The sequence below is a fragment of the Rattus norvegicus genome, chromosome 17 (assembly GCF_021556685.1).
Source record: "Rattus norvegicus strain SHRSP/BbbUtx chromosome 17, alternate assembly SHRSP_T2T, whole genome shotgun sequence".
Classification (NCBI taxonomy): domain Eukaryota; kingdom Metazoa; phylum Chordata; class Mammalia; order Rodentia; family Muridae; genus Rattus; species Rattus norvegicus.
The window spans coordinates 81,622,501-81,650,350 of NC_141550.1; the positions used below are offsets into that span (position 1 = coordinate 81,622,501).

Genomic DNA, 27,850 nt, shown 5'->3' on the forward strand with positions numbered 1-27,850 from the left:
GGAAGGATAGGATGTGCATCATAGCGTAGTCACCGCAGGAACAGCCATCTCGTCATGGCGAGATCCACATTAAATTTTCAAATGTCCGATAGTGTCTTTAAGGTGGTGGGGTACTCCTACTGAGAAAAACAGCAATTCCCTGTGACTTCAACTCAAGGTAGTGCCTTCCCCACCCTCCTACAACATGTGGCATTTTTGGATGCATAGTTGACACAATTGCTGAATCTCAGAGCGGCATGGCGCCCCTGGCATGATGCTCAGGAGAAGCTTTTTGAATGATACAAGCAAGTCAAAGTATTTTGTTATAGGTCAAACAGCAAGGCCTGGATTAAGCCAGACAAGGAAGCCAAACTGAGCCCCGTGCCACTGCCCTGAGGAAAAAAGCGCTTTTTCTGCAGAAGCATGAAAGCCACTCAGCCACTAACTTCATAGGGAGACATGACTAATTTTGAGTGTTTTAAAAGGTTTTATTATTTTAAAAATATTTTTAATGATGTATTCACGTGTCTAAGAGTGGCACGTACAACTGCGTGCAGTGCCCAAGGGGACAGCAGAGGGCAGTGGTGATCTCCTGGAGCTAGACATAGAGGTGGGTGGGAGTTCTTGCTGGGTCCATCTTCTGCAAGGACAATTAAAACTTCATAACCACTGAGCCATCTCTCTGGCCACTTGACTGGTTCTGTTTTGTTTTGTGTTTGAGAAAAGGATCTGACCTCGTAGCTCTGGCTGCCCTGGATGGAACTCTTCTCTCTAGAGCAGCTGGCCTCGAGCTCACAAAGATTTGTCTGTCTCTGCCCTCCAAGTGTTGGGATTAAGTGTGCACACCACCACACTCAGCTTGAATGCTCTTTGAGTACATTGCTCCACACTTTTCCTTCTCGTGATTCCTCGTATCACATCTTCAATATATGTAATTCATCCCCCCTGTATAAGGGGGTTAAGCAAGCTCTCACTGCTCGTGTCCAACTCAGTGTGAGTCATAGCTAGTGTATAGTATACTGGTGACGTGAAGGGCTTTATCAAACAAGAAGGGGATTTTAAAACAAACTGGTTCGTTGTTTTCTCAGACTTTCCAAAATCCTTACAATATCACAGCAATGAGATCAGTAAGATAAAATAAAACACGAGCCTGAATCCAGCACAACTGAGCGGCAAAGGTTTAGAACCCACCCGCTAACCAGAACTCTGTTTTCTCTAGTCTAACCAAAGTGCGAGTCAACTTGCACACCCGGGGCGGGGTGCCAAAAGCAATTCTAACGATTTGTCTGGCACATTATGGGTTTAGTCAGAATTGGAATTATACAACTCCCAGGAATTTCATTTAAATTAATTTAAATCTGGAGCTAAGCCAAACAGACTCATAGGCTACATTTTTCACACTGAGGAAATATTCAAGGAAATTCAGCAAGTCTGTATTATTTTTCTCTTCCCTAATTTTCCCTCCGCAAAAGTAAATTTAATGCACTAATAAAGGCCTTAGTTGTGAATTTGCTCATGCACCCCTGATTTATCATATGTTTGGGATAATGTTCACCCAGCAGCAAGGAGGGATATTTCTAATTGATGCAAGGATGGTTTTACCTTTTCTACCATTGCATCGTTAATGTATTTCTTGGCATTTAAAAAAATTAACCTAATGAGAATTTGTTACAGTGATTGAAAAATACGTAAATTCCCTTCTGGGAACTTCTTCTTCTTCTTTTTTTTTTTTCTTTTTTTCGGAGCTGGGGACCGAACCCAGGGCCTTGCGCTTGCTAGGCAAGCGCTCTACCACTGAGCTAAATCCCCAACCCCTTCCGGGAACTTCTTTATGACATGACAAACTTCTTTATGTTTTAGACGAAAGAAACAGGTTTAATAGAATGGATTCAAGAAATTGCGGGGAAATTTTCTGGGTACTTTATGTCAACTATTTTTTGTAACAAAATAATAATTTAGAAAAACAAATACAAGACAATATCATTGAAATCTAGCTGTGGTATTGGGCGTGTAGCTCAAAGGTATTTGCCTAACACTCAAAAGGTCTCGGGTTCAGTCCCAGTAACCGGAGTGAAAAGTCAGCAATCGAAGTTTGGAAAGAGGAAAATTAATGTGAACTAGAGTTGGATGTCGAACGTCCTAGACCAGCAGTAACCACCGGGGTCATTTAACACCCATGACCTAACACAACAGCCAAACCACTAGTGCGGGATGTGTGCGGCTGTCTCCCCACGCTGGTCTACCAGAGGAGTGTGACACTGTGACCCAAGAAAATAGGTTATGGTGTCTTCAGAAACCTAGAAATAGATGGGGAGTCTCGAGAGCAAGAAAGCGAATTAAAAGAGAAGACTGTCTACTCTTGTGACTTGCGAGAAGCCCAGGATAGCCTTACGCCGGATCCTTCTGTCTTGACCTCACAAATCCATCACTACACCTTGATGAGGATGTTCACACTCTTTTTTTGTTTTTTAAGGAGGGATAAAAAGGGGGAGGGAGTGAGGATATAAATCGATGGACTAGTGATGGAATATTTTGACAATATCTTGAGCAGCTAGAAATGACAGTATATTGGGGTCTGGTTGGTTGATATTATTGTTCTTCCTATGGGGTTGCAAACCCCTTCAGCTCCTTCAGTCGTTTCTCTAACTCCTCCATTGGGGTCCCCTTGTTTAGTCCAATGGTTGGCTGCAACCATTCTCATCTGTATCAGTAAGGCTCCAGCAGAGCCTCTCAGAAGTCACCCATATCAGGCTCCTGTCAGCAAGCACTTCTTGGCATCAGCAATAGTGACTGGGTTTGGTGGCTGCATATGCAATGGATCCCCAGGTGGGGCAGTCTCTGGATGACCTTTCCTTTAGTCCCTGCTCCACTCTTTGTCCCTGTATTTCCTCCCGTGAGTGTTTTATTCCTCCTCCTAAGAAGTAATGAAACTTCCACATTTTGATCTTTTTTCTTGAGCTTCATATGATCTGTGAATTTTTTCTTAGGTATTCCAAGCTTTTGGGCTAATATCCACTTATCAGTGAGTGCATACCATGAGTGTTCTTTTGTGACATTTGTGTTAGCTCACTGGGGATGAGATTTTCCTGTTCCATCCATTTGCCCAAGAATTTCATGTAGTCGTAAATGTACCACATTTTCTGTATCCATTCCTCTGGGTTCTTTCTAGCTTCTGGCTATTATAGTGGCGCATGTGTCCTTGTTATATGTTGGAGCATCTTTTGGGTGTATGCTCAGGAGTGGTATAACTGGGTCCTCAGGTAGTGCTATGTCCAATTTTCTGAGGAAGCACCAGACTAATTTCCAGAGTGGTTGAGCTCCCAGGGACTAAACCACAAATCAATGAGTACACATGGAGAGATCCATGGCTCTCGCTGCATATGTAGCAGAGGATGGCATTGTCCAGCATCAATAGGAGGTCCTGTGAAGGCTTGTTTCCTCAATGTAGGGGAATGCCAGGGCATTAAGAAGGGAATGGGTGGGTGGCAGTGGGAGCATCCTCATAGAAGCAGGGGGAGGGGTATAAGAGATGGGGGGAAAGGGAATAACATTTGAACTGTAAATACATAAAATATCCAAGAAAAATTAAAACAGAAATATGTGTATGTACATATACATATATAATGATGTGTATATATACATATATAATAGTATATATGTATATATTGCAAACTATACATATATGTGTATATATATTCTAAACTACCATCTCAATAAAAAATTTTTTTAAAAAATGACAGTATGTTCTCATAAATATACACTATCTACTGCAGAGTCTCAGAATGGGACATCAGAACACTACTAAATAACTCCAAGTGCATTTTTATTTGGTGATGAAATTAACTATTCTCTGCATATTTTCCAGGGTTTAGGAGTAGTTTAGGTGTATCGGTTTGTTTCCCAAAAGTAACAAAGTAACAGTATTGGAAATGAATGTTAAAATGATGTGAAATGTTCACTCTGAGGCATGCGCTCTCTCTCTCCCTCCCTCCCTCCCTCCCTCCCTACTTCCCTTTCTCCCTCTGTCTGTCTCTTGTCTGTCTGTCTGTCTGTCTGTCTGTCTCTCTCTCTCTCTCTGTCTTTCCCTCCCTCACCCCATCACTTTTGACCATTCTAAAGGTCTTGAAAATCGTAATCAGTATGTTACCTATTAATATTATTCTAACTTCTTTCAGAAATAATTGCTAATAAGGCCTCTGTAGCCATGGCTACTTCTGACGTGAAACCAAAATCAATAACTCGTGCCAAGAAATGGTCAGAGGAGATAGAAAATCTGTACAGATTTCAGCAAGCAGGCTACCGGGATGAAATCGAATACAAACAAGTGAAACAAGTTGCCATGGTAAATTTTACTGCTCTTTATGATAGGCTTTTGTCTTGATAAACATTTTGTTTTTTGATAAGAATTCTCAGATGGTGAAATGTATTTTGATAACAGTAACAGAACATAACCCAAGGGAGTTCTCCGACACTCTTCAGTGGCTGGGTACACTCACACTCACTGGACTGCAGAGTTCTCACACACCTGAGTCTCTCTTGGTAGACCATAGAAACAGTCCTTGTTCTTACCCTGGTCACTTCTATTATCACACGCTCAGTCTGTGGCAAAATATCATTTCCCCTCTGCGTATCTCGACTGTGAATTAGAAAGGAGTTGCATATATTCTTTTCTTTTCCTTTTTTGTTTTGTTTCTTGAGATAAGCTCTTGCTCTGTAGCCAACGCTGGCCTTGAATTCAGTATGCAGATAAGAGTCTTAAATGTGCACCAGTCTTCCTAAGCACTGGAATTCCAGACGCAAGCAGCCCTTTACTGTAGCTACACTCTATAATCAACTAATTTTACGTTAATGGATACCAAGGTACATAAGTCACACCACTTGACCATTTACCTTGTCCTTCTACCTCAAATTTTCCCCTCCTGAATAACCTTCCAGTTGATGCTTATTGGGTGGTCTTGAATGGTCTGGAGACCTAGTGCACTGTTTATACACTAACACAGTTGTCTTTGGAACCTGGTAAAGGATAAGAAGCTAGCCCAGAGTCTTGAGGACACTCCCTTGCCCTGATGGTGACAACTTTGACTTTAGTACCAGAAACACTGGCTGTACATTTCCTAAGGAGTAAATGTAGCTGGACCCACTACACTGCTCAGATGAGCTGAGCTCTGTTTCTTGTGACACAGAAATACACCATGCAAGAGAAAATGTAAGATCCATGCCTTGTGGCCTGTGTCTGAGCTCCCAGTGCTCTGTAGACTGAGATAGACTGAGATAGGATATTAGGTTTGAAGGTTATGCTTGCCCTACATAGGGAGAGTTTGTCTCAAAGACAGATGAAAGGAACAGAAAGGGAAAAGGAAAAGAGGAACATTGGCAAAAAGTAACAGACACAGTTCCCCAAGCAGTGTGCGCCTTCTTTTCTTCCACTGCAAGCTGCAATTCACAAGAGCTACATGAAAAGGAACACCACCACGGGGCTGGGGATTTAGCTCAGTGGTAGAGCGCTTGCCTAGGAAGCGCAAGGCCCTGGGTTCGGTCCCCAGCTCCGAAAAAAAAAAAAGAACCAAAAAAAAAAAAAAAAAAAAAAAAAAAGAAAAGGAACACCACCAGAGAGGTAGTGTTGGTTTTCCAAAATCTGGTTTGGACACTCGCAAAATTCTGAAAGAAAATTTTTATTAATAACAAGAACACATTGGGTCCTAGAATATATCGTGGTAAGTTATAGACCAAAGAAAAGTGATTTCTTGAGACTTGACAAGTTCCTTAAAGGACACACACACACACACACACACACACACACACACACACACGCACACACCGGGTCTGGAGATGTGGTTCATTAGAAGACTGCTTGCCTAGCACGCAGGAAGCCGCCTACCCTGCACCACATAAACTGGGCATGTCGGTATATGTCTACAATCCCCAGGCAGAGGCAAGAAGATCAGAAGTTCAAGACCACCCCTGAGCAGTGTAACACAGACAGCAAATTACATGAAACACTGTCTGAAACAAACACACACAACAAACCCCACCACACATCAACCTGGCAAGAAGGCATGGCACTGAGATTGGAGAGAAAGCAAGAAGAACATACAAGTCATGGCACAGGATAGGTCAAACACACCGGAGAAACACAACCAAGAATAGCGGGTGTCCATCAAAACTTGGGCTCAATGTTGAACATAGCGCTTGGGTAGAAGTTCATAGCTGCTTCCTCGAGTCGAGCACCTTCCTCCGGCCCAGTGGTTCTCAACCTTCCGAACACTGAGACCCTCTAATACAGTTCCTCATGCTGTGGTGACCCCCAAGCATAAAATGATTTTCATTGCCACTTCATAACTACAATTTTGCTGTTATGAATTACGATGTAAATATCGGTGTTCAGAATATCTGACATGCGACCCCCGTGAAAGGGGTCTCGAACCACAAGTGGAGAGCCCCTGATTTAGTCCCTGCCTCCGAAGCCTATGATCGACGTAGCTGTTTGAGCAGGGGCCCTTGGACTCGCTCCCAGTTTGCCCCAGGCTTTTTAGTTTAGAAATTCCAGTGTTTTTTGAATCGCTCAGAAGCATAAGAACAATGATTGAATTTTGATTCATTTGGCTCACGTCTTCAGTCTCGGCCATAGCTTAGATAATGAAACCTCGAAACGGGACTCTGAAGGGAACACTCAGTACAGTGCAAGCGCTCAGGATAAGACTGGGAACTGAGGTTTGCGTTAGGTGTGCACTCTACTCTCTAAGAGCGCAAGGGTTTTAAAACTTAATCGCGGGGGCTGGGGATTTAGCTCAGTGGTAGAGCGCTTACCTAGGAAGCGCAAGGCCCTGGGTTCGGTCCCCAGCTCCGAAAAAAAGAACCAAAAAAAAAAAAAAAAACTTAATCGCGGACTTTAATTTTGATGCAAGTTCTTTGACTGTGAAACGTGACGTAAAATCACACTGGCGTGGGATCACTCATCCTCTCCCCCTCCTGGTGCAGGTAGACCGTTGGCCAGAGACAGGATACGTGAAGAAACTTCAGCGGAGGGACAATACTTTCTACTACTACAATAAACAGAGAGAGTGCGAGGACAAGGAGGTCCACAAAGTGAAGATTTACGCGTACTGACCTTTTCATTTCTTCGGCGTTGCAATGCTACTTTAAGAATTCGTTGTTTACATTCTTCCATCATGTAAATGTCATTTTAAAAAACAATTGGAAATTCTGTCTTTAATTCATGATGTCTTATACAACACAAAACACCGTGAAACCTGGAATCGACCAGTTATCCTGTCCCGTTTGGAAACACAGTTGCAGAGAACCTTAGAATAGACTCTGGCCCTGCCCTCCACCTCCCCAAGCATGTTAGTGGCTCCCTTGAGAAACGAGCCGAGCCGGTTGGAAGCCACTCAGGGAATTAGGAATTAGGTTGTGTATTTCCCTAGAGCTCATCAATGCCCAGGGCAGAGCCCCTCCTAGCATTTCTCTGCCTATAGTAGTTCTTGCATTATTTGGCCCGGTTTTTTGGTTTTGCCTCTCAGGTCATTGTCTCTTGCTAGACATACTAGAAATACAAAGAATGATGCCCACCCTGGAGGAGCCCTCCGCAAATGTAGAAAACATGCATGACGCTGTGTGTGTGTGTGTGTGTGTGTGTGTGTGTGTGTGTGTGTGTGTGTATGGGGTTAGTGCCCAGTACTAACAAGAAGACAAGACAGGACCTCCCCATACACATGCACAGAGAGCCAAAGAGCCAGAGAGTGAAACATACATGTTACTACTATATAAACACAAGTATTTACACTCTTAAAATTAACACGTAATGATTTACTTTTACCAGTGCTGGGGATAGAACACTAGACCTCACAAATGCTAGCCAATCACCACCAACCAAGCTATAGGCCCAGGCTCGGCTTAATTAGTCAGCTAGTTAGTCCTGAAACAGGGTCCTGCTGTACAACTCAAGCTGCTGTTAAACTCAAGATTCTCTGGCTTCACCTACCCCCACCCCTCAACCCCCACCCCCACCCAAGCACTGGGATTACCCCACCTTCTTTAAAAAAAATATTTATTATATATGAGTACACTGTAGCTGTCTTCAGACACACCAGAAGAGGACATTGGATCTCATTACAGATGGTTGTGAGCCATCGTGTGGTTGCTGGGATTTGAACTCAGGACCTCTGAAGGAGTCCTTATATATTCCTACTACAGAAATCTCAGATCGAAATACCATCAAAGCCATCCACTTCCTGGCCTGCTAACAGTCCCAGATTTCTTCCCCCACATAGCTTAACAGGAAACACAATACTTAGGATATGTCTTGACTAGAGAAGTATGATGACTATCCTTACCTGAGTCCTGGGCATAATTGAATTTATTCTACCAAGGACAGCTTCAGTCCTTTCAGGGGTGGCCAAATTTTGTTGAATTTGTGTTTTTAACTTTGGATTAAAGGCAAAACCTCAGTCTTAACCACTGAGCCATCTCTCCAGCCCCTTAGCCCCTCTCTTTAATGGATATTTTTGGTTGAGGTAGCTTATCCTCATTGTAATGGTTAATATTTGTTGCCCACTAGAAAGACTCTAGAATCACCTAAGAAACAAGCTTTAGGGTATGCCTGTGAAGAATTATCTAGATTAGATGATCCTCTTGGATGCCCAGGAGGGATTATCTAAATTAGGTTGATTGATGTGGGAAGATACATTTGTACCCATAGATGGCACCATTCCACAGGCTGGGCTTGAAAGGGAGCTGAGGCTCCATTATCTTTCTGACAAATAGGACAATCTTTCTTCTTCTTGCCTTGGTTAACCACTATGATCTCATCAGAGTTGACAGGTTTCTTAATGCAACTTTCACTCCTGTGGTGATATTTTCTATCACCGCCCGACACAGATGGGTCCCCGATGAGTTTTCTAATCCAAACTTTGGGTTACTGATCTGGGAACACCCGCGCACTAAGCAGATGAGTTGATAAGCCAAAGTGAAGTCTGAACGTTACTGTTTAATGAGGACGATTCACTGATAGTGCAAATCAGACGAGCGTCCTGTCTTTGCCTTGTGCTGTTGAGGGTCCGTGATTGAAAAAGAGGAGTGGACTGTAAATATCCATAAAGGCCCATATGCTTTGCCTACACAGAACGCTTATGCAGAGGTGGTTGATGGGAGGCCCTACTCCTTGTGTTCCCATAGGCCAGTGTATGTGTTACTTTCTGCTGCTGTGATAAACAACTGACAAAAGCAATTGGGGGAGGACAGGTTTCATTAGATTTATATTATCATAGTCAACCACTGAGGCGAGTCAGAGCAGGAACTCAAGCGGGAACCTGGAGGAAGAACTGAAAAAGATTGCAGAAGAGTTCTGCTTAAGGGTTTGCTTTCCATGTCTTTTTCAGCTTGCTTTCTTTCTTTTTTTTTTTTTATTAACTTGAGTATTTCTTATATACATTTCAAGTGTTATTCCTTTTCCCGGTATCCGGGCAAACATCCCCCTCCCCCCTCCCCTTCCTTATGGGTGTTCCCCTCCCAACCCTCCCCCCATTGCCGCCCTCCCCCCACCAGTCTAGTTCACTGGGGGTTCAGTCTTAGCAGGACCCAGGGCTTCCCCTTCCACTGGTGCTCTTACTAGGATATGCATTGCTACCTATGAGGTCAGAGTCCAGGGTCAGTTCATGTATAGTCTTTGGGTAGGGGCTTAGTCCGTGGAAGCTCTGGTTGCTTGGCATTGTTGTACATATGGAGTCTCGAGCCCCTTCAAGCTCTTCCAGTTCTTTCTCTGATTCCTTCAACGGGGGTCCTATTCTCAGTTCAGTGGTTTGCTGCTGGCATTCGCCTCTGTATTTGCTGTATTCTGGCTGTGTCTCTTAGGAGCGATCTACATCCGGCTCCTGTCGGTCTGCACTTCTTTGCTTCATCCATCTTGTCTAATTGGGTGGCTATATATGTATGGGCCACATGTGGGGCAGACTCTGAATGGGTGTTCCTTCAGTCTCTGTTTTAATCTTTGCCTCTCTCTTCCCTGCCAAGGGTATTCTTGTTCCCCTTTTAAAGAAGGAGTGAAGCATTCACATTTTGATCGTCCGTCTTGAGTTTCATTTGCTCTAGGCATCTAGGGTAATTCAAGCATTTGGGCTAATAGCCACTTATCAATGAGTGCATACCATGTATGTCTTTCTGTGATTGGGTTAGCTCACTCAGGATGATGCTTTCCAGTTCCAACCATTTGCCTACGAATTTCATAAAGTCGTTGTTTTTGATAGCTGAGTAATATTCCATTGTGTAGATGTACCACATTTTCTGTATCCATTCCTCTGTTGAAGGGCATCTGGGTTCTTTCCAGCTTCTGGCTATTATAAATAAGGCTGCAATGAACATAGTGGAGCACGTGTCTTTTTTATATGTTGGGGCATCTTTTGGGTATATGCCCAAGAGAGGTATAGCTGGATCCTCAGGCAGTTCAATGTCCAATTTTCTGAGGATTCTCCAGACTGATTTCCAGAATGGTTGTACTAGTTTGCAATCCCACCAACAATGGAGGAGTGTTCCTCTTCCTCCACATCCTCACCAGCATCTGTTGTCCCCTGAGTTTTTGATCTTAGCCATTCTCACTGGTGTGAGGTGAAATCTCAGGGTTGTTTTGATTTGCATTTCCCTTATGACTAAAGATGTTGAACATTTCTTTAGGTGTTTCTCAGCCATTCGGCATTCCTCAGCTGTGAATTCTTTGTTTAGCTCTGAACCCCATTTTTTTTTTGGTTCTTTTTTTCGGAGCTGGGGATCGAACCCAGGGCCTTGCGCTTCCTAGGTAAGCGCTCTACCACTGAGCTAAATCCCCAGCCCCTGAACCCCATTTTTTAATAGGGTTATTTGTTTCCCTGCGGTCTAACTTCTTGAGTTCTTTGTATATTTTGGATATAAGGCCTCTATCTGTTGTAGGATTGGTAAAGATCTTTTCCCAATCTGTTGGTTGCCGTTTTGTCCTAGCCACCGTGTCCTTTGCCTTACAGAAGCTTTGTAGTTTTATGAGATCCCATTTGTCGATTCTTGATCTTAGAGCATAAGCCATTGGTGTTTTGTTCAGGAAATTTTTTCCAGTGCCCATGTGTTCCAGATGCTTCCCTAGTTTTTCTTCTATTAGTTTGAGTGTATCTGGTTTGATGTGGAGGTCCTTGATCCACTTGGACTTAAGCTTTGTACAGGGTGATAAGCATGGATCGATCTGCATTCTTCTACATGTTGCCCTCCAGTTGAACCAGCACCATTTGCTGAAAATGCTATCTTTTTTCCATTGGATGGTTTTGGCTCCTTTGTCAAAAATCAAGTGACCATAGGTGTGTGGGTTCATTTCTGGGTCTTCAATTCTATTCCATTGGTCTATCTGTCTGTCTCTGTACCAATACCATGCAGTTTTTATCACTATTGCTCTGTAATACTGCTTGAGTTCAGGGATAGTGATTCCCCCTGAAGTCCTTTTATTGTTGAGGATAGTTTTAGCTATCCTGGGTTTTTTGTTATTCCAGATGAATTTGCAAATTGTTCTGTCTAACTCTTTCTTATACAACCCAGAAATACCTGTCCAGGCATGGCACCACTGACAGTGAACTGGATCTTTCAACAACAAATTATTAACCAAAAAACTATATTACAGGTATGCCCCCGGGCCAATCTGATGGTGGCAGTTTCTCAATTGAGGTTCCGTCTTCCAAAGTAACTCTATATTGTGTTAAATTAACACATGAATGAAAATTACGAGCGCCATCAAACTCTGACAATATGACACACAGACGCATCACCATTAAACCACAATCCTTCCTTTCCTGTTTATTTCCAAGATTTTATTTTGAAAACACAATATAAAACCTAGTATAAATCGGGCAGTGGTGACGCAAGCCTTTAATCCCAGCACTGAGGAGTCAGAGGCAGGTGGATCTCTGTGAGTTTGAGGCCAACATAGTCAACAGAGCAAGTTCTAGGAGAGCCAGAGCTACACAGAAAAGCCGTGTCTCAAAAAACCAAAAAACCAACCAACAACAGCATAGTATAACGTTAAAAGTTCCACAGTCGGGGTTGGGGATTTAGCTCAGTGGTAGAGCGCTTGCCTAGCAAGTGCAAGGCCCTGGGTTCGGTCCCCAGCTCCAAAAAAAAAAGAAAAAAGAAGAAAAAAAAGGTTCCACAGTCTTTAAATTTGTCAGCATTTTAAAAGTTCAAGTTTTCTTCTTAATAATCCAATGTTTTCTTTGATTGTGGGCTTCTGAAAAAACAAGTTATATATTTTGCTATTCCAGGAAGGAAGAACCAGGGCATAAAAACAACACACGTAAGCAAAATCCAGCAGCTGCAAAAGCAGTAGTTTAATGTATGATCTCCTGGATTCCGTCTCTCCAGCTCTACTATCCACCACACACACACACACATACGCAAACACACAGACACACACACAGACATACACACACATACACACACATACATACACACACACATACACACACATTCACACACACAGACATACACAGACATACACACACATACACACACACATTCACACACACAGACATACACACACATACACACACATACACACACACAGACATACACACACAGACACACACATACACACACATGTGCATGCACATGCACACGAACACTCACCCACACAGACATACACACACAGACATACACACACATACATACACACACACAGACACACACACATACACACACACACACAGACATACACACACAGACATACACACACATACATACACACACACACAGACATACACACACAGACACACACACATTCACACACACAGACATACACACACATACACACACACAGACATACACACACAGACATACACACACATACATACACACACACAGACACACACACATACACACACACAGACATACACACACAGACATACACACACATACATACACACACAGACATACACACACAGACATACACACATTCACACACACAGACATACACACACATACACACACACACATTCCACACTTGCTGATGTCCTCAGTGGTCTTCTAATGTCCTGGGATCTCCCCTTTATGGGTTTCCACTGTAACCAAGGCTTTACCAATAGCTCCTCCTGGTTCTGTCTCTGACCCTGCCTTGTGGTGCCAAGCCACAGCTTCTCTCCAATGGCCCCTTCAACCCATGATTTCCACCCCAACTGAAACTGTCCTTTCGCCAGTGGCCTACTGTCCTCTGTGGGGACTCCACCCTGGTACATGGTGACAATCCTCTGCTGTCCCATTACTCTTTTTATGCCCGTGTGGAAGGTTCCCCTTACACATCACCGAGGTCAGCTGCCAGCTAGGAGTGCAGCTTAGCCTCTTCACCAACCACAAGCTCTACGTGCCGACCCTGAGAATACGCCCCCACGAGATCTCACCTCAGTGTTTCTACTCCCTTCTTAACTGCAGCTGACTCAGTAGCCCCAGCTAAGCAGCATCAATTGCTGCAACAAAGGTTTACATTCTACAGATTCTTCCTTCAAACCAAGCATACGAATAGCCCTGATAGAGTCTTGGCTTCCTTCTGAAACCTACAAGCCAGGCCTCCAAAGTCCTCCTTCAGCGTTCCTGTCTTCCAAGATCTCACAGTAGCTGAGGAAACTCTGAAAATGCAGTCTTTCCAGTCCGAAGCTCCAAAACCCGTCTACAGGCCCTAGGGGGAGAAACACTGTCAGGTGTTTCATGGCAACACCTCGCTCCCTGGCATTGACTTCTGTATTAATTACTTTTATTTTTTGTTCCTGGGATAAATCATTGACCAAAACCAATTTGGGGAAAATGGTTTTTGTTTTTGTTTTTTACTTAGCCTTTACATCATAGATTGTCACAGGAAAGTCGGGACAAGGACTGGAAGCAGGGACCACAGCAGAGAACTGTCGTTCCCCATGGTTTGCTCAAATTGCTCTCTTACACAATTCACAACCACTCGCTTAGGGGCAGCACCACCCACAGTGGTCTGTGCCCTCCTGCATTAGTCCTTAGTCAAGAGAAATTCGCCACGTATGTAACAGCAGTTTGCCAACCGAGGCTCTCTCTAGGTTGCAGTAAGTTGACAAACACTAACCCATCAGTGTGCAGCTGCCCATCGACAAGATGAGCCTCCAAAGATAGCAGCTACACGGAGAATGAAAGAAACCAACCAAATATTCAGCCGCTGTGAGGACAGGAAAGATAGCGAAGGTCCCCTGGGAAACCAAAGCCTTGGGAATGGAAAAATCTTGGTTTCCCAGGGAAGCAGACTGGGCTTCTACTATAGCAGCCAAATAGAAAACCAGCCATGGAACTTCCCCGGCACCCACCAATGAAGTTTTAGCCTACCTAACCTTTGGTAAAATTCTCCTAGTTTCCTATAAAAAGGGCTGTGTGCCTTTGTCTGGGGATGGAATTTTGGTGAAGGGTTGACCCCTGCATGCTGGTAATTTCTGCAGAATAAACACTTTTTGCATTTGCAATTCTTGAACCCCAACAGTAGTTTGTTGTGGATTTGGTTTAATGCTTGCACAATAATTCTGATTGTGAGTTGCTGTCCCAAGCCGGTTCTAACTGGCAAATAAAGTTGCTGGCAGCCATTGGCTGGGCAGGGAGACAGAGATGGGACTTTGGATTTCTCTGGCAAGGGAACTCAGGGAAGAAGGAAGATTTAGAACCACCATGTCAGGGAAGTAGAAAGATCAGGCCTGAGAAGTGCAGGACAGAGAGACAGCCAAAATGCAAGAATCTGGGATCATGGCCCAGGAGGGCTGCAGACCAGGGCAGTCAGGATGGAATACAGGTTTTAGTAAGTAATAATTCAGGAATATCAGAGGGGAGAGTGTGCTAGTCGAATGGAGGTTTGGGAGTGGCCCCATCATTGAGCTGCTTAGGGCATATTAAAAGTAAGGCTCCGTGTGTGTGTGTGTGTGTGTGTGTGTGTGTGTGTGTGTGTGTCTTTATTGGAGAATCCACAGCATTGGGACAGTAGCAAGGAACTTGTGCTGCCACCACCAGGCAAACAGAGCAGATTAATGAACAACAGTAGTTTTGTGGATGGCCAAGATGGCCATGTCTGTATGGGGATGACCATGATAGAGCTTACAAAAGATAATGAAGCCCATATTGTTGTTCTGGGTCTACACTGTATCCAGCTGACATGTTCACCCTAACACCACAACAACATTGTACTTTCTGTTTTAATTAGTGTTTCCATTGCAACTCTTATAAGGGATACCATTTCACTGGGGCTGACTTACAGGTTCAGAGGTTCAGTTCAATCAAGGCAGTGTCTAGGAGTCGTGGTGCCAGAGGAGCCAAGAGTTTTACATCTTTATTGAAAGGCAGCCAGGAGAAGAGTGGCTCCCACATGGCTAGGAGGAGGATCTCTAAGCCCATCACCACAGTGACGCACTTCCTCCAACAAGGCCACACCTCCTAATAGTGCCACTCCCTAGGCCAACCACGTACAAACCATTCTTTTATACAGAAAATATCTGCTTGCCTGTCACAAGCCTCTCCTTCCTTTGCTTTCTTCTATTCACCTTCCTAGAGACCTGCAAGGATCCTAGTCCAGGGCTTAGGTAAAAAGGACAGCAATGGTAGCTCTCCCAACCCGTGCCAGAAGTAATTCTTTAGAGCCTCACCCCTGCCTGCCCTGAAGTTCAAGGGGAGAGCTGGGCGGGCGCTGAGGACAGCTCTTCCACCACCTACATCTTCCCAACACCACCAGTTTCACATGCCGATCCTACCAGTTGCTTCCAGGCTCCCAGCTGTCCTACAGGACTAACAACTGTGGACAAAGGTGTTCCTACGTGGGGCCTTGCATTACCGGGGCGTTCAAAAGTGAAGCCACCGACAGCAATTCATCCTGGCAGGTTGGGAATCCAAAGCCACAAATAACATGGTGCACAGCCTAAGTGACAAGCTTCCCACTGGTGTCCCCACTGTATAGATCAGACCATGACAACGGCTTCTCTCCCCCTCAGACCTCTGGTTGTTAACTTCGCTCCATTGCTATATTCTATTTATTTAGGCTTCGCCACATCTTACTTGCTCATAAATTCTCCCTATTTGTTTACTGTAGTTAGTGATATTTCTGAGAATATGGATTTAGTTCCCCTGGTAGTAAGACAGTCCCTTGAGTATGTTTCCAGAAAGCAAGCCAACAAACAGGAGAACCATTTATCCTTATACACTCTTAACTTGAGTGTTGATCTAAACAAAAGCTAGAATCATTTCTATAAGCAATCTTATCTCTGAACTTACCAACCCAAAATGTTGGACCTATCTTTTACAGGAAGCCTCAGTCCACAGATCTTGAAGAATTTACCTCAGAGATGCTAACGGGGAGTATGTGCATCACAATATCATAGGACTTAGTCCCAGGAGAGTAGCAACTCAATCTGGAAATTTCAACTTCAGTTATCTTGGACTCCTGCTGTGCTGTACCCTCAAGAATTGGCACAGGCTCCATCCGGAAATCGAAAAGAAAGATACCAATGTTTTATTGTAACACAATCTGGCTTCAACACAAGCTGGAAGACAAAGAAGTTTGGTCAAAAGCTGGAAGGTACATCATGCAGCTGGACTTATTTAAGATTCAGAGAAAATGGTCTGAAGCACCTTATGCTCAGACCTTCATGACTTTCTACCAAGTTAGTATACAATGAAAAGAAATGGCAAATGGGGACAGCTCTGAGGTATCAATGACCGCTGTTTGTGCCTAAATCACAACGGGCAGTAGGAATTAGATAAACTCTCCTGTCCTACTGTATGCACTCCACCCTACCTCCATTTACACATTTATTCATTCTCTCCTTTGCTTGGGTTAGCAGAGAAACATCCCTAGCAGGATCCATACATCTTGTCGGCTAGGCTTGCATGGGCCCAGCCACTGTGGATCTACTTGAGCCTTGGGGTTTAATGCAGCTGCCTGTGCACGTGCTTCTTTGCACCAGCACAAGGCCAGCCCTTGTCCCAGCAATGCCGATGAAAGTGTCTGTTGTCATAGGGTATCACAAGCTGAGGAGGCAAAAGAAGGAGGAAGGCACAGCTTAGATCCGGTGCTCACAGACTGGCATTGGCTTCTTGCTATATTTACATTTCTGTTGCTCTGATAAAACACCCTGACCCAAAACAACATAAATGAGTAAAACATTTATTTGTCTCACATTTCCAGGTCACAGTCATTAAGGAAGTCAGAGCAGAGAATCAAGCAAGAATTTGAGGAGTGATGCTTGTTGGCTCACTCTCCAGCCCTCTGTTTGACACACTTATTACTAGATACTATATACAGGGCCACTCATCTCAGGGGATGGTGCCAAACACATACACACACACACACACACACACACGTGCGTGCACACACACAAACATATACACACACACAAACATACACACACACACAAACATACACACACAAACATATATTTACACACACACAAACATACACACACAAACATACACACACAAACATACACACACGCACACACACACAAACATATATTCACACACACAAACATACACACACAAACATACACACACACACACAAACATACACACATGCACACAAACATACACACACACAAACATACACACACACAAACATATATACACACACATGCACACACACAAACATACACACACACAAACATGCATGCACTCACACACACGCATAGGCTGATCTGATCTACACAAATTTCAACAGAACTATCAGATAACTCTAGGATCTGTCAGGTTGACAAAGCCATCTTAGGACATCTTCCATGGGAGCTTGCCCACCATTTACAAATGCCATGGGAAAAAAAAAACGAAAGGAGGAGGGGTGGAGGAAAAGAGAGAAATAGATTTCCTGGTGACATGGCGTCTTTGTTAAGGAAGATGGGGAAGTTGGAAAGCAGTTAGGTGCAAGTCTTACCCCATGCCAGGCGGCTTGGCAACCGTTACAGGTGTGGGTCTGAGTTCAGAGGGCACCTGCCAGGCGGCTTGGCAACTGTTACAGGTGTGGGTCTGAGTTCAGAGGGCACCTGCCAGGCGGCTTGGCAACCGTTACAGGTGTGGGTCTGAGTTCAGAGGGCACCTGCCAGGCGGCTTGGCAACCGTTACAGGTGTGGGTCTGAGTTCAGAGGGCACCTGCCAGGCGGCTTGGCAACCGTTACAGGTGTGGGTCTGAGTTCAGAGGGCACCTGCAGTAATTACCAAGTTCCTCCTGTCCTAGAAAAGGGTTTGGCAGAGACGCATGTACAGTAACAGGAAAGGAGACAGTTTATTAAAGAAAAGACGTCTGAGCTTAAGAATGGGCCAGAATTGGAGATAGGGCAAGGATTCCAAAGGAAGGAGCCTGGGGCCCTGAAACCTTATTATGGGTCATTAATGTATGTGAACTTTTTCTGCATATTCTCTATTTTGTTTTGGTGGTGGTGGTGGAGGTGGTGGGGGTGGGGGTGGAGGTGGAGGTGGTGGTAGTGGGGTGGGGGTGGAGGTGAAGGTGGTGGGGGTGGAGGTGGTGGTGGTGGGGGTGGAGGTGGTGGTGGTGGTGGTGGGGGTGGGGGTGGAGGTGGTGGGGGTGGAGGTGGTGGTGGTGGTGGTGGGGGTGGGGGTGGAGGTGGTGGTAGTGGGGTGGGGGTGGTGGGGGTGGGGGTGGAGGTCGTGGGGTGGGGGTGGGGGTGGTGGGGGTGGGGGTGGAGGTGGTGGGGGTGGAGGTGGTGGGGGTGGAGGTGGTAGTGGTGTTTGGGTGGTTTGTTGTGATCCATCTTTCTCTTCCATCAGTTTCCTTCATATGTTAATCGTAATTCTCTGGTCTATTCTCCTTCCTCAGTGCAGGCGCACTTTCCACATTCCCTGTGTTTCTGTGTGGCACTTTGTGCTTCTGAACACTGGGCAGCCCTTGTGGTTCTCGTTGGGGGTCTTCTTGCTGGGGTCTGGGGATTGTGGCACAAACCACTCAGACACTGATCTCAGCCAAACAGAGATGGTTTCTTGAATGCCATACCCCAAGACTGACCAATCAGGACCACAAACCAGACTTGGGAGCTTTCTGGGACCTTGAGTCAAAATCTTATAGGGATTTTAAGTCCACAAACATCTATGTCAAGGTATTCCACCAATCATGATTTAGGGATAGAAGACTTCCTAGAAACACGTCTTTGTGGTACACTTACCCTGTTTCCATTGGTTGGGGTACTGTGGCAGGGGACTTGCCTAACATTTATGTCTTGACTTGCTAGCCAGGAGGTCAGTTGTCCACCTATGTGTCTCTTTCTGCCAAGCAAAATGTCTGTTTCCAGGGAGGTCTTGGGAATTTAAACTTTACCTGACCCTTACTCAAAATGGAAGTCTTATTCTAAATAGCTTCTTACATTGGTGCAGGTGTCCCTCTTATATTGGGGTCCATCCCACAGGCAGCTTACAAAGACTGTGAAAGCCCATACACAGGTGCAGGAAGTGCTGCTGGGCGGTTGGTTTGGGTCCAAGCTTATTGTGGGTAACCGTACAGAGCAGGTCTGTCTGACTTCTGTTGTGACTGGTTTCCAAGAACACCAAAGCACAGAACATCCTAGCAATAGCAGTGACAGCAAATGAGAAAGTTTCCTTATAATATTTATAGCAGCACAAAATGGCAGGCTCCAGAGGTAGCAGTTACCTAGGCCTTGACACTTCTTTTCTTTTTTTTAAAATTTTTATTAGATATATTTCTTTACTTAACATTTCAAATGTTATTCCCCTTCCCGGTTTCCTGTCCACAAGCCCCGATTCCCGCCCCTCCCCCTCTCCCATACGGGTATTCCCCGTATACATCCTCCTTATTACCCACCCCCCATATTCCCCTGCACTGGGAATCCAACCTTGGCAGCACCAAGGGCTTCCCCTTCCACTGGTGCCCCACAAGGCTATTCTCTGCTACATATGCAGTTGGAGCCCTGGGTCAGTCCATGTATAGTCTTTCGGTAGTGGAGGTGGTGGTGGTGGTGGAGGTCCCTGGAAGCTCTGGTTGGTTGGAATTGTTGTTTTTATGGGGTTGCGAGCCCCTTCAGCTCTTTCAATCCTTCCTCTAATTCCCCCAAAGGGGATCTTATTCTCAGTTTGGTGGTTTGCTGCTAGCATTGACCTCTGTATTGGACATGCTCTGGATGTGTCTCTCAGGAGAGATCTATATCCAGTCCCTACCTGCATGCATTTTTTAGCTTCATCAATCTTATCTAGTTTTGGTGGCTAAATATATATGGGCCACATGTGGGGCAGGCTCTGAATGGGAGTTCCTTGAGTGGCTGCTCTAAACTTTGCTTCCATTTCCCCTCCTATGGATATTTTTTCCCCTTTTAAGAAGGAGTGGGAGCATCCTTCTTCTTGAGTTTCCTGTGGTCTGTGGATTGCGTCTTGGGTAATTCGAGTTTTTTGGCTAATATCCACTCATCAATGAGTGCATACTGAGCGTGTGTTTCTGTGATTGAGTAACCTCACTCAGGATGATATTTTCTAGTTCATTCCATTTGCCTATAAATTTCATGAAGTCATTGTTTTTGATAGCTGAGTAGTACTCCATTGTATAAATGTACCACATTTTTTTAATCCATTCATTCCTCAGTAAAAGGGCATCTGGGTTCTTTCCAGCTTATGGCTATTATAAATTAGGCTGCTATGAACATAGTGGAGCACGTGTCTTTGTTGTATCTTGGGGCATCTTTTGGGTCTTCAGGTAGTGGTATGTCCAATTTTCTGAGGAACCTCCAGACTGATTTCCAGAGTGGGTGTACCAGTTTGCAATCCCACCAACAATGGAGGAGTTTTCCTCTTTCTCCACATCCTCTCCAGCATCTGCTGTCACCTGAGTTTTTGATCTTAGCCTTTCTGGCTGGTGTGAGGTGGAATCTCAGGGTCATTTTGATTTGCATTTCCCTGATGACTAAGGATGTTGAACATTTCTTTAGGTGCTTTTTGACCATTCGATAATCCTCAGCTGAGAATGTTTCATTTAGCTCTGTACCCCATTTTTAATAGGGTTATTTGGCTCTCTGGAGTCTAACTTCTTCAGTTCTTTGTATATTTTGGATATTAGCCCTCTATCAGATGTAGGATTGGTAAAGATCCTTTCCTGATCTGTTGGTTGCCATTTTGTTCTAATGACAGTGTCTTTTGCCTTATAGAAGCTTTGCAGTTTTATGAGGTCCCATTTGTCGTGATCTTAGAGCATAAACCATTGGTATTTTGTTCAGGAAATTTCCCCAGTGCCCATGTGTTTGAGACTCCTCCCAACTTTTTCTTCTTTTAGTTTGAGTGTATCTGGTTTGATGTGGAGGTCCTTGATCCACTTGGACTTAAGCTTTGTACATGGAGATAAGAATGGATCGATTTGCATTCTTCTACATGCAGACCTCCAGTTGAACCAGCACCATTTGTTGAAAATGCTATCTTTCTTCCATTGGATGGTTTTAGCTCCTTTGTCAAAGATCAAGTGACCATAGTGTGTGGGTTCATTTCTGGGTCTTCAATTCTGTTCCACTGATCTATCTGCCTGTCTCTCTACCAATACCATACAGTTTTTATCACTATTGCTCTGTAATACTGCTTGAAGTCAGGGATGATGATTCCCCCAGAAGTTCTTTCATTATTGAGGATAGTTTTCCATATCCTGGGTTTTTTGTTATTCCAAATGAATTTGCAAATTGCTCTTTCTATCTCTATAGAGAATCGAGTAGGAATTTTGATGGGGATTGCATTGAATCTGTAGATTGCTTTTGGCAAAATGGCCATCTTTACTATATTAATCCTGCCAATCCATGAGCATGGAAGATCTTTCCATCTTCTGAGATCTTCCTCAATTTCTTTCTTCAGAGACTTGAAGTTCTTATTGTACAGATCTTTCACTTGCTTAGTTAAAGTCACACCAAGGTATTTTATATTATTTGGGACTATTGTGAAGGGTGTCATTTCCCTAATTTCTTTCTCAGTCTGTTTATCCTTTGAGTAGAGGAAGGCTACTGATTTGTTTGAGTTAATTTTATACCCAGCCACATTGGTGAAGTTGTTCATCAGGTTAAGTGGAACTTTTGGGGTCACTTAAGTACACTATCATATCATCTGCAAATAGTGATATTTTGATTTCTTCCCTTCCAATTTGTATCCCTTTGACCTCCTTTCGCTGTCTGATTGCTCTGGCTAGGACTTTGAGTACTATATTGAATAAGTAGGGAGAGAGTGGGCAGCCTTGTCTAGTCCCTGATTTTAGTGGGATTGCTTCAAGTTTCTCTCCATTTAGTTTGATGTTAGATACTGGTTTGCTGTATATTGCTTTAACTATGTTGAGATATGGGCCTTGAATTCCTGATCTTTCCAGGATTTTTATCATGAAGAGGTGTTGAATTTTGTCAAATGCTTTTTCAGCATCTAATGAAATGATCATGTGGTTCCTATCTTTGTTTGTATAGTGGATTACATTGATGGATTTTCATATATTAAACCATCCCTGCATCCCTGGAAAGAAGCCTACTTGATCATGATGGATGATTGTTTTGAAGTGTTCTTGGATTCGGTTTGCAAGAATTTTATTGCGTATTTGTGCCAATATTCATAAGGGAAATTGGTCTGAAGTTCTCTTTCTTTGTTGGGTCTTTGTGTGGTTTAGGTATAAGAGTAATTGTGGCTTCATAGAAGGAATTCAGTAGTGCTCCATCTGTTTCAATTTTGTGGAATAGTTTGGATAGTATTGGTATGAGGTCTTCTATGAAGGTCTGATAGAATTCTGCACTGAACCCATCTGGTCCTGGGCTCTTTTTGATTGGGAGACTTTTAATAAGTGCTTCTATTTCTTTAGGAGTTATCGGGTTGTTTAGATGGTTTATTTGTTCCTGATTTAACTTTGGTACCTGGTATCTATCTAGAAAATTGTCCATTTCCTCCAGGTTTTCCAGTTTTGTTGAATATAGGCTTTTGTAGTAGGATCTAATGGGTTTTTTTTATTTCTTTGGATTCTGTTGTTATGTCTCCCTTTCCATTTCTGATTTTGTTAATTTGGGCACACTTTCTGTGACCTCTGGTTAGTCTGGCTAAGGGTTTATCTATCTTGTTGATTTTCTCAAGCTCCTGGTTTTGTTGATTCTTTGTATAGTTCTTTTTGTTTCTACTTGATTTCAGCTCTGAGTTCGATTATTTCCTGCCTTCTACTCCTCATGGGTTTATTTATTTCTTTTTGTTCTAGAGCTTTTAGGTGTGCTGTCAAGCTGCTGATATATGCTCTCTCCTGTTTCTTTTTGCAGGCACTCAGAGCTATGAGTTTTCCTCTTAGCACAGCTTTCATTGTGTCCCATGTTTGGGAATGTTATATCTTCATTTTCATTAAATTCTAAGAAGTCTTTAATTTCTTTCTTTATTTCTTCCTTGACCAAGTTGTCATTAGTAGGGCTTTGTTCAACTTCCATGTATATGTGGACTTTCTGTCATTATTGTTGTTATTGAAGACCAGTCTTAGTGCGTGGTGATCTGATAGGATGCCTGGGATTATTTCTATCATCCTGTATCTGTTGAGGCTTGTTTTGTGACTGATTATATGGTCAATTTTGGAGAAGGTTCCATGAGGTGCTGAGAAGAAGGTATATCCTTTTGTTTTAGGATGGAATGTTCTATAAATATCTGTTAAATCCATTTGTTTCATAACTTCTGTTAGTGTGCCTATGTCTCTGTTTAATTTCTGTTTCCATGATCTATCCATTGATGAGAGTGGGGTGTTGAAATCTCCTACTATTATCAGGTGAGGTGCAATGTGTGCTTTGAGCTTTAGTAAGGTTTCTTTTATGAATGTAGGTGCCCTTGCATTTGGAGCACAGATATTTAGGATTGAGAGTTCATCTTGGTGGGTTTTTCCTTTGATGAATATGAAATGTCCTTCCTTATCTCTTTTAATGAGTTTTGGTTGAAAGTCAATTTTATTTGATATTAGCATGCCAACTCCAGTTTGTTTCTTTGGGCCATTTGCTTGGAAAGTTACTTTCCAGCCATTTACTCTGAGGTAGTGTCTGTCTTTGTCTCTGAAGTGTGTTTCCTGCATGCAGCAAAATGCTGGGTCCTCTTTACATATCCATTCTGTTAGTCTATGTCTTTTTATTGGGGAATCGAGTCCGTTGATGTTGAGAGATACTAAGGAATAGTGATTGTCGCTTCCTGTTATTTTTGTTGTTAGAGGTGGAATTATGTTTGTTAGTCTCTCTTTTGGTTTCATTGTAAGGAAATTATATTCTTATTTTCTATATGGTGTAGTTTCTCTCCTTGTGTTGGAGTTTTCCATCTATTATCCTTTGTAGGGCTGGATTTGTAGAAAGATATTGCATAAATTTGGTTTTGTCATGGAATATCTTAGTTTCTCCATCTCTGTTAATTGAAAGTTTTGCTGGATACAGTAACTTGGGCTGGCATTTATGTTCTCTTCAGGTCTATATGACATCTGTCCAGGATCTTCTGGCTTTCATAGTCTCTGGTGAGGAGTCTGGTGTAATTCTGATAGGTCTGCCTTTATATGTCACTTGACCTTTTCCCCTTACTGCTTTTAATATTCTTTCTTTGTTTTGTGCATTCAGTGTTTTAACTATTACTTGACAGGAGGAATTTCTCTTCTGGTCAATCTATTTGGAGGTCTGTAGGCTTCTTGTATGTTTATGGGGATCTCTTTCTTTAGGTTAGGGAAGTTTTCTTCTACAATTTTGTTGAAGATATTTACTGGCCCTTTAAGTTGGGAGTCTTCACTTTCTTCTATACCTATTATCCTTAGGTTTGATCTTCTCATTGTGTCCTGGTTTTCCTGCATTTTTGGGCTAGGAGCTTTTTGCGTTTTACATTATCTTTGATAGTTGTTTCAATGTTTTCTATGATATCTTCTGCCCCTGAGATTCTCTCTTCTATCTCTTGTATTCTGTTGGTAATACTTGTATCTATGGCTCCTTGTCGCTTCCTTTGGTTTTCTATATCCAGGGTTGTCTCCCTTTGTATTTTCTTTATTGTTTCTATCTCCATGTTCAATTCGTTCACCTGTTTGGTTGTGTTTTCCTGTAATTCTTTCAGGGATTTTTGTGTTTCCTCTCTAGGGCTTTTACTTGTATACTTGTGTTTTCCTGCATTTCTTTAAGGGAGTTCTTTATGTCTTTCTTAAAGTCCTCCATCATTATCCAAAAATGTGATTTTAAATCTAAATCTTGCTCTTCTGGTGTGTTTGGATATCCAGTATTTTCTTTGGTGGGAGAACTGGGCTCTGATGATGCCAAGTAGTCTTGGTTTCTGTTGATTAGGTTCCTGTGCTTGCCTCTAGCCATTGGGTTGTCTCTGGTGTTAGCTTGTCTTGCTGTTTCTGGGAGTGACTTGACCCTGCTGTAGGCCTCTGTGTCAGCACTCCTGTAGAACTGTTTTCCTGTTTTTTTTTTTCAGCCTTTCCTGAGAACAGGTGCTCTGATTTCAAGCGTGTCGGCGCTCTTGCAGACTGTCTTCCAGCTCTAGGCGTGGGCAGGAACCAAAGGGTCCTGCCCCTGATTGCTCCTGTAGGTCCTGGCACCCAGCAGGCACAGTTGGCACTATGGGATTCCTTCTTGTGTCTGCACTGTGGGCAGAGGGTATTCTCCTCTTACTTCTCAGGAACATCCACACTTCTGTGGGTCCAGCCCTTTCCCCCACAAGATTTGGGTACAGGGAGCTGTTTGGCCAGTTCAGTTTGGTCCTGGGCACAGACCAGAACCGCGGGTACTGATGGTTGTCTGCTCCTATATCCCTGTGTCCAGAGGCACTATGCAGTTTCCCCTTGGACAAGGGATGTGGAACAAGGTGTGCAGAGGTAGCAGTCTGTCCTGCAGTCTCAGGATGTCTGCCGCCTTGACACTTCTTAGTGAAGATGCTGGTCTTTCAGAATTCAGAGCCCAGTGTTTCCCAGGAGTGGACAAATCAGTTTTGGGAAGGGCGTCTGCCTCTCTCTTATCCCAAACTAGGGAGTCACAGGTGGAGGGGTGTGTGTGTGTGTGTGTGTGTGTGTGTGTGTGTGTGTGTGTGTCTGTGTGTCTGTGTGTCTGTGAAGTAAAGCTCCCAAATTACTCAGGCAGGCCATAATCTTATTCTGTAGTCCAGGCAGGCTTTGAGCTCACAGTGCTTCACAGGCCTGTGCTGCCAGATATCACTGTTTCCCTTCAATGGTGCTCTCTGTGCACTTCAGATGCCCTCTGTTGGGATTTCTGGTGATCTTGTACATTTTCTGTCTTTTGAATACTCTCCATTTGTGACCTTGACTTTTCTTCCTATTCATGGTGTCACCGAGGATGGTTCACACCTGTAAGGTTAACATGTAAAACCTGAGCTCTTCTCCTAGAACTCAGAGCTTGCTATAAACTACCACCCCGGTGGTCATTGCTCTGAGTGGAGAGCAGGCAGTTGCTGCTGGAGACTTTTTTAAAAAAGAGATTGATGTGTGTTTACCCCTGGTTGGAAGACAGGGGTTAGCAAGAAACATGTGACATTTGCAGAGCTGCAGCTCTCTTTCTCCCTCTCCCTCTCCCTCTCCTTCTCCCTTTCCTGCCACCAATACCCTAGGAGTCACCTAGTCTCCCTAGATAGGGATGGGAGAGAGGCAGGCTTTCTCTGTAAAAGACTTTTTAAATTTTCACTATTTGATAAATTTATACATGGGTGCAACATATTTTGATCTTACCATTACCCCTTCCCTGTTTCTACCCCTCCTAGGTCCCTCTCCCAACTTCATACTCTCTTTCATAGCCTACTGGGTCCAATCACTCTGGTCCATATGTTCATAGATGTAGGGATATGGCCTGAGGCATGAGCATTCCCGCAGGAGCCATTTCTTTTCAGAACACTGACTCTCTATCCCAGAAGCTCTCAGTTTGCAAAACTTCTCCGCTAGGTATAGAACTCTGTGATTCCCTCTCCCATCTGGGCTGCCATGTAGGTTGGCTTTATCCTGTGTAGGTGTTGTTCAGGCAACCACAACCATTTTTCCTTCACTAGCACAAAGGCCTAAACTTGTCCAGGAGAACATGTTTTGCATAGTTCCCCCCTTGACTTTTGGATCTTACAATCTCTCTGTCTCCTCTTTCCTCCTCTTCCTCAGTGTTCTCTAACCATGTGAGGAAGGAGTGTGATACCAATGGCTCTTTAAGGTCAAGCACTTCACAGTTACTCATCAACATTTTTATGGAAGCCAGATAACTTCCCAGGGGAGAGGACTGTGTTTGTTTTGAAGTTCATCACCTTTACTCTGATGGGTAAGTAAAGGAACCAAGGAGATTCAATAAGAGAGTAGAAGACCAAGACCCTACTAGTGTCTTATTCTTTAATAGGATACTCATGATGTTGAGAGAAGGCAAGACTATGCAGAATGAAAGGAAGATGAAAGTTGCCTTGTTCTAGCACATACATCCCACAATAAACTAAATAATAATAACCTCGGAATACCACACTAAGTACCCTTATGACTTTTGCTAAAATCAGAGGATATTGTGAACAGCCCATAATGAATCATCAGAGTGTAGTATCAGTTTTCCAAAGTGAACCACCAAGAGTTCAAACGATGATGACGGTGAGGACTAGTGAGATTGCTCAGTGGGTAAAGGCCCCTACTGACCTGACCACCTGGTTTTGATGTCCAGGACAACAAGAGAGATGGAAAGAACCAACTCCTGCAAATTGTCTTCTGATCTCTTTATCTACTTAAAGATGGTGGGAATGAGAGACTTAGATGTGCCTCCTAGGAGAGAAAGCAGTGGAGGAGGGGCAGGTGTACTGTAGGAGCATGGGGGAAACAAAGTTAGAGGAAAGGAAAGGACAAAGTAGAAAAAGTTAGCAGATTCTGAGCTGTGACGTTCACAATCCTTGGAATGCTACAAAGCGCATTGTGTCCCTT

General features: G+C 43.6%; 1 protein-coding gene across 7 annotated transcripts in view; it reads left to right on the top strand.

Moving 5' to 3' along the window:
• Meig1 (meiosis/spermiogenesis associated 1) overlaps positions 1 to 7,173 on the top strand; it is a 17,860-nt gene extending 10,687 nt beyond the window's left edge. For all 7 annotated transcript variants that reach the window (XM_087591469.1, XM_087591471.1, XM_087591472.1 and 4 more), the window contains 2 exon segments: positions 4,155 to 4,321; positions 6,958 to 7,173. In XM_087591469.1, the coding sequence (XP_087447595.1) occupies positions 4,184 to 4,321; positions 6,958 to 7,086 (267 nt within the window). In that variant the 5' untranslated portion in view covers positions 4,155 to 4,183 and the 3' untranslated portion in view covers positions 7,087 to 7,173.
• Positions 7,174 to 27,850: the final 20,677 nt, after the last annotated feature.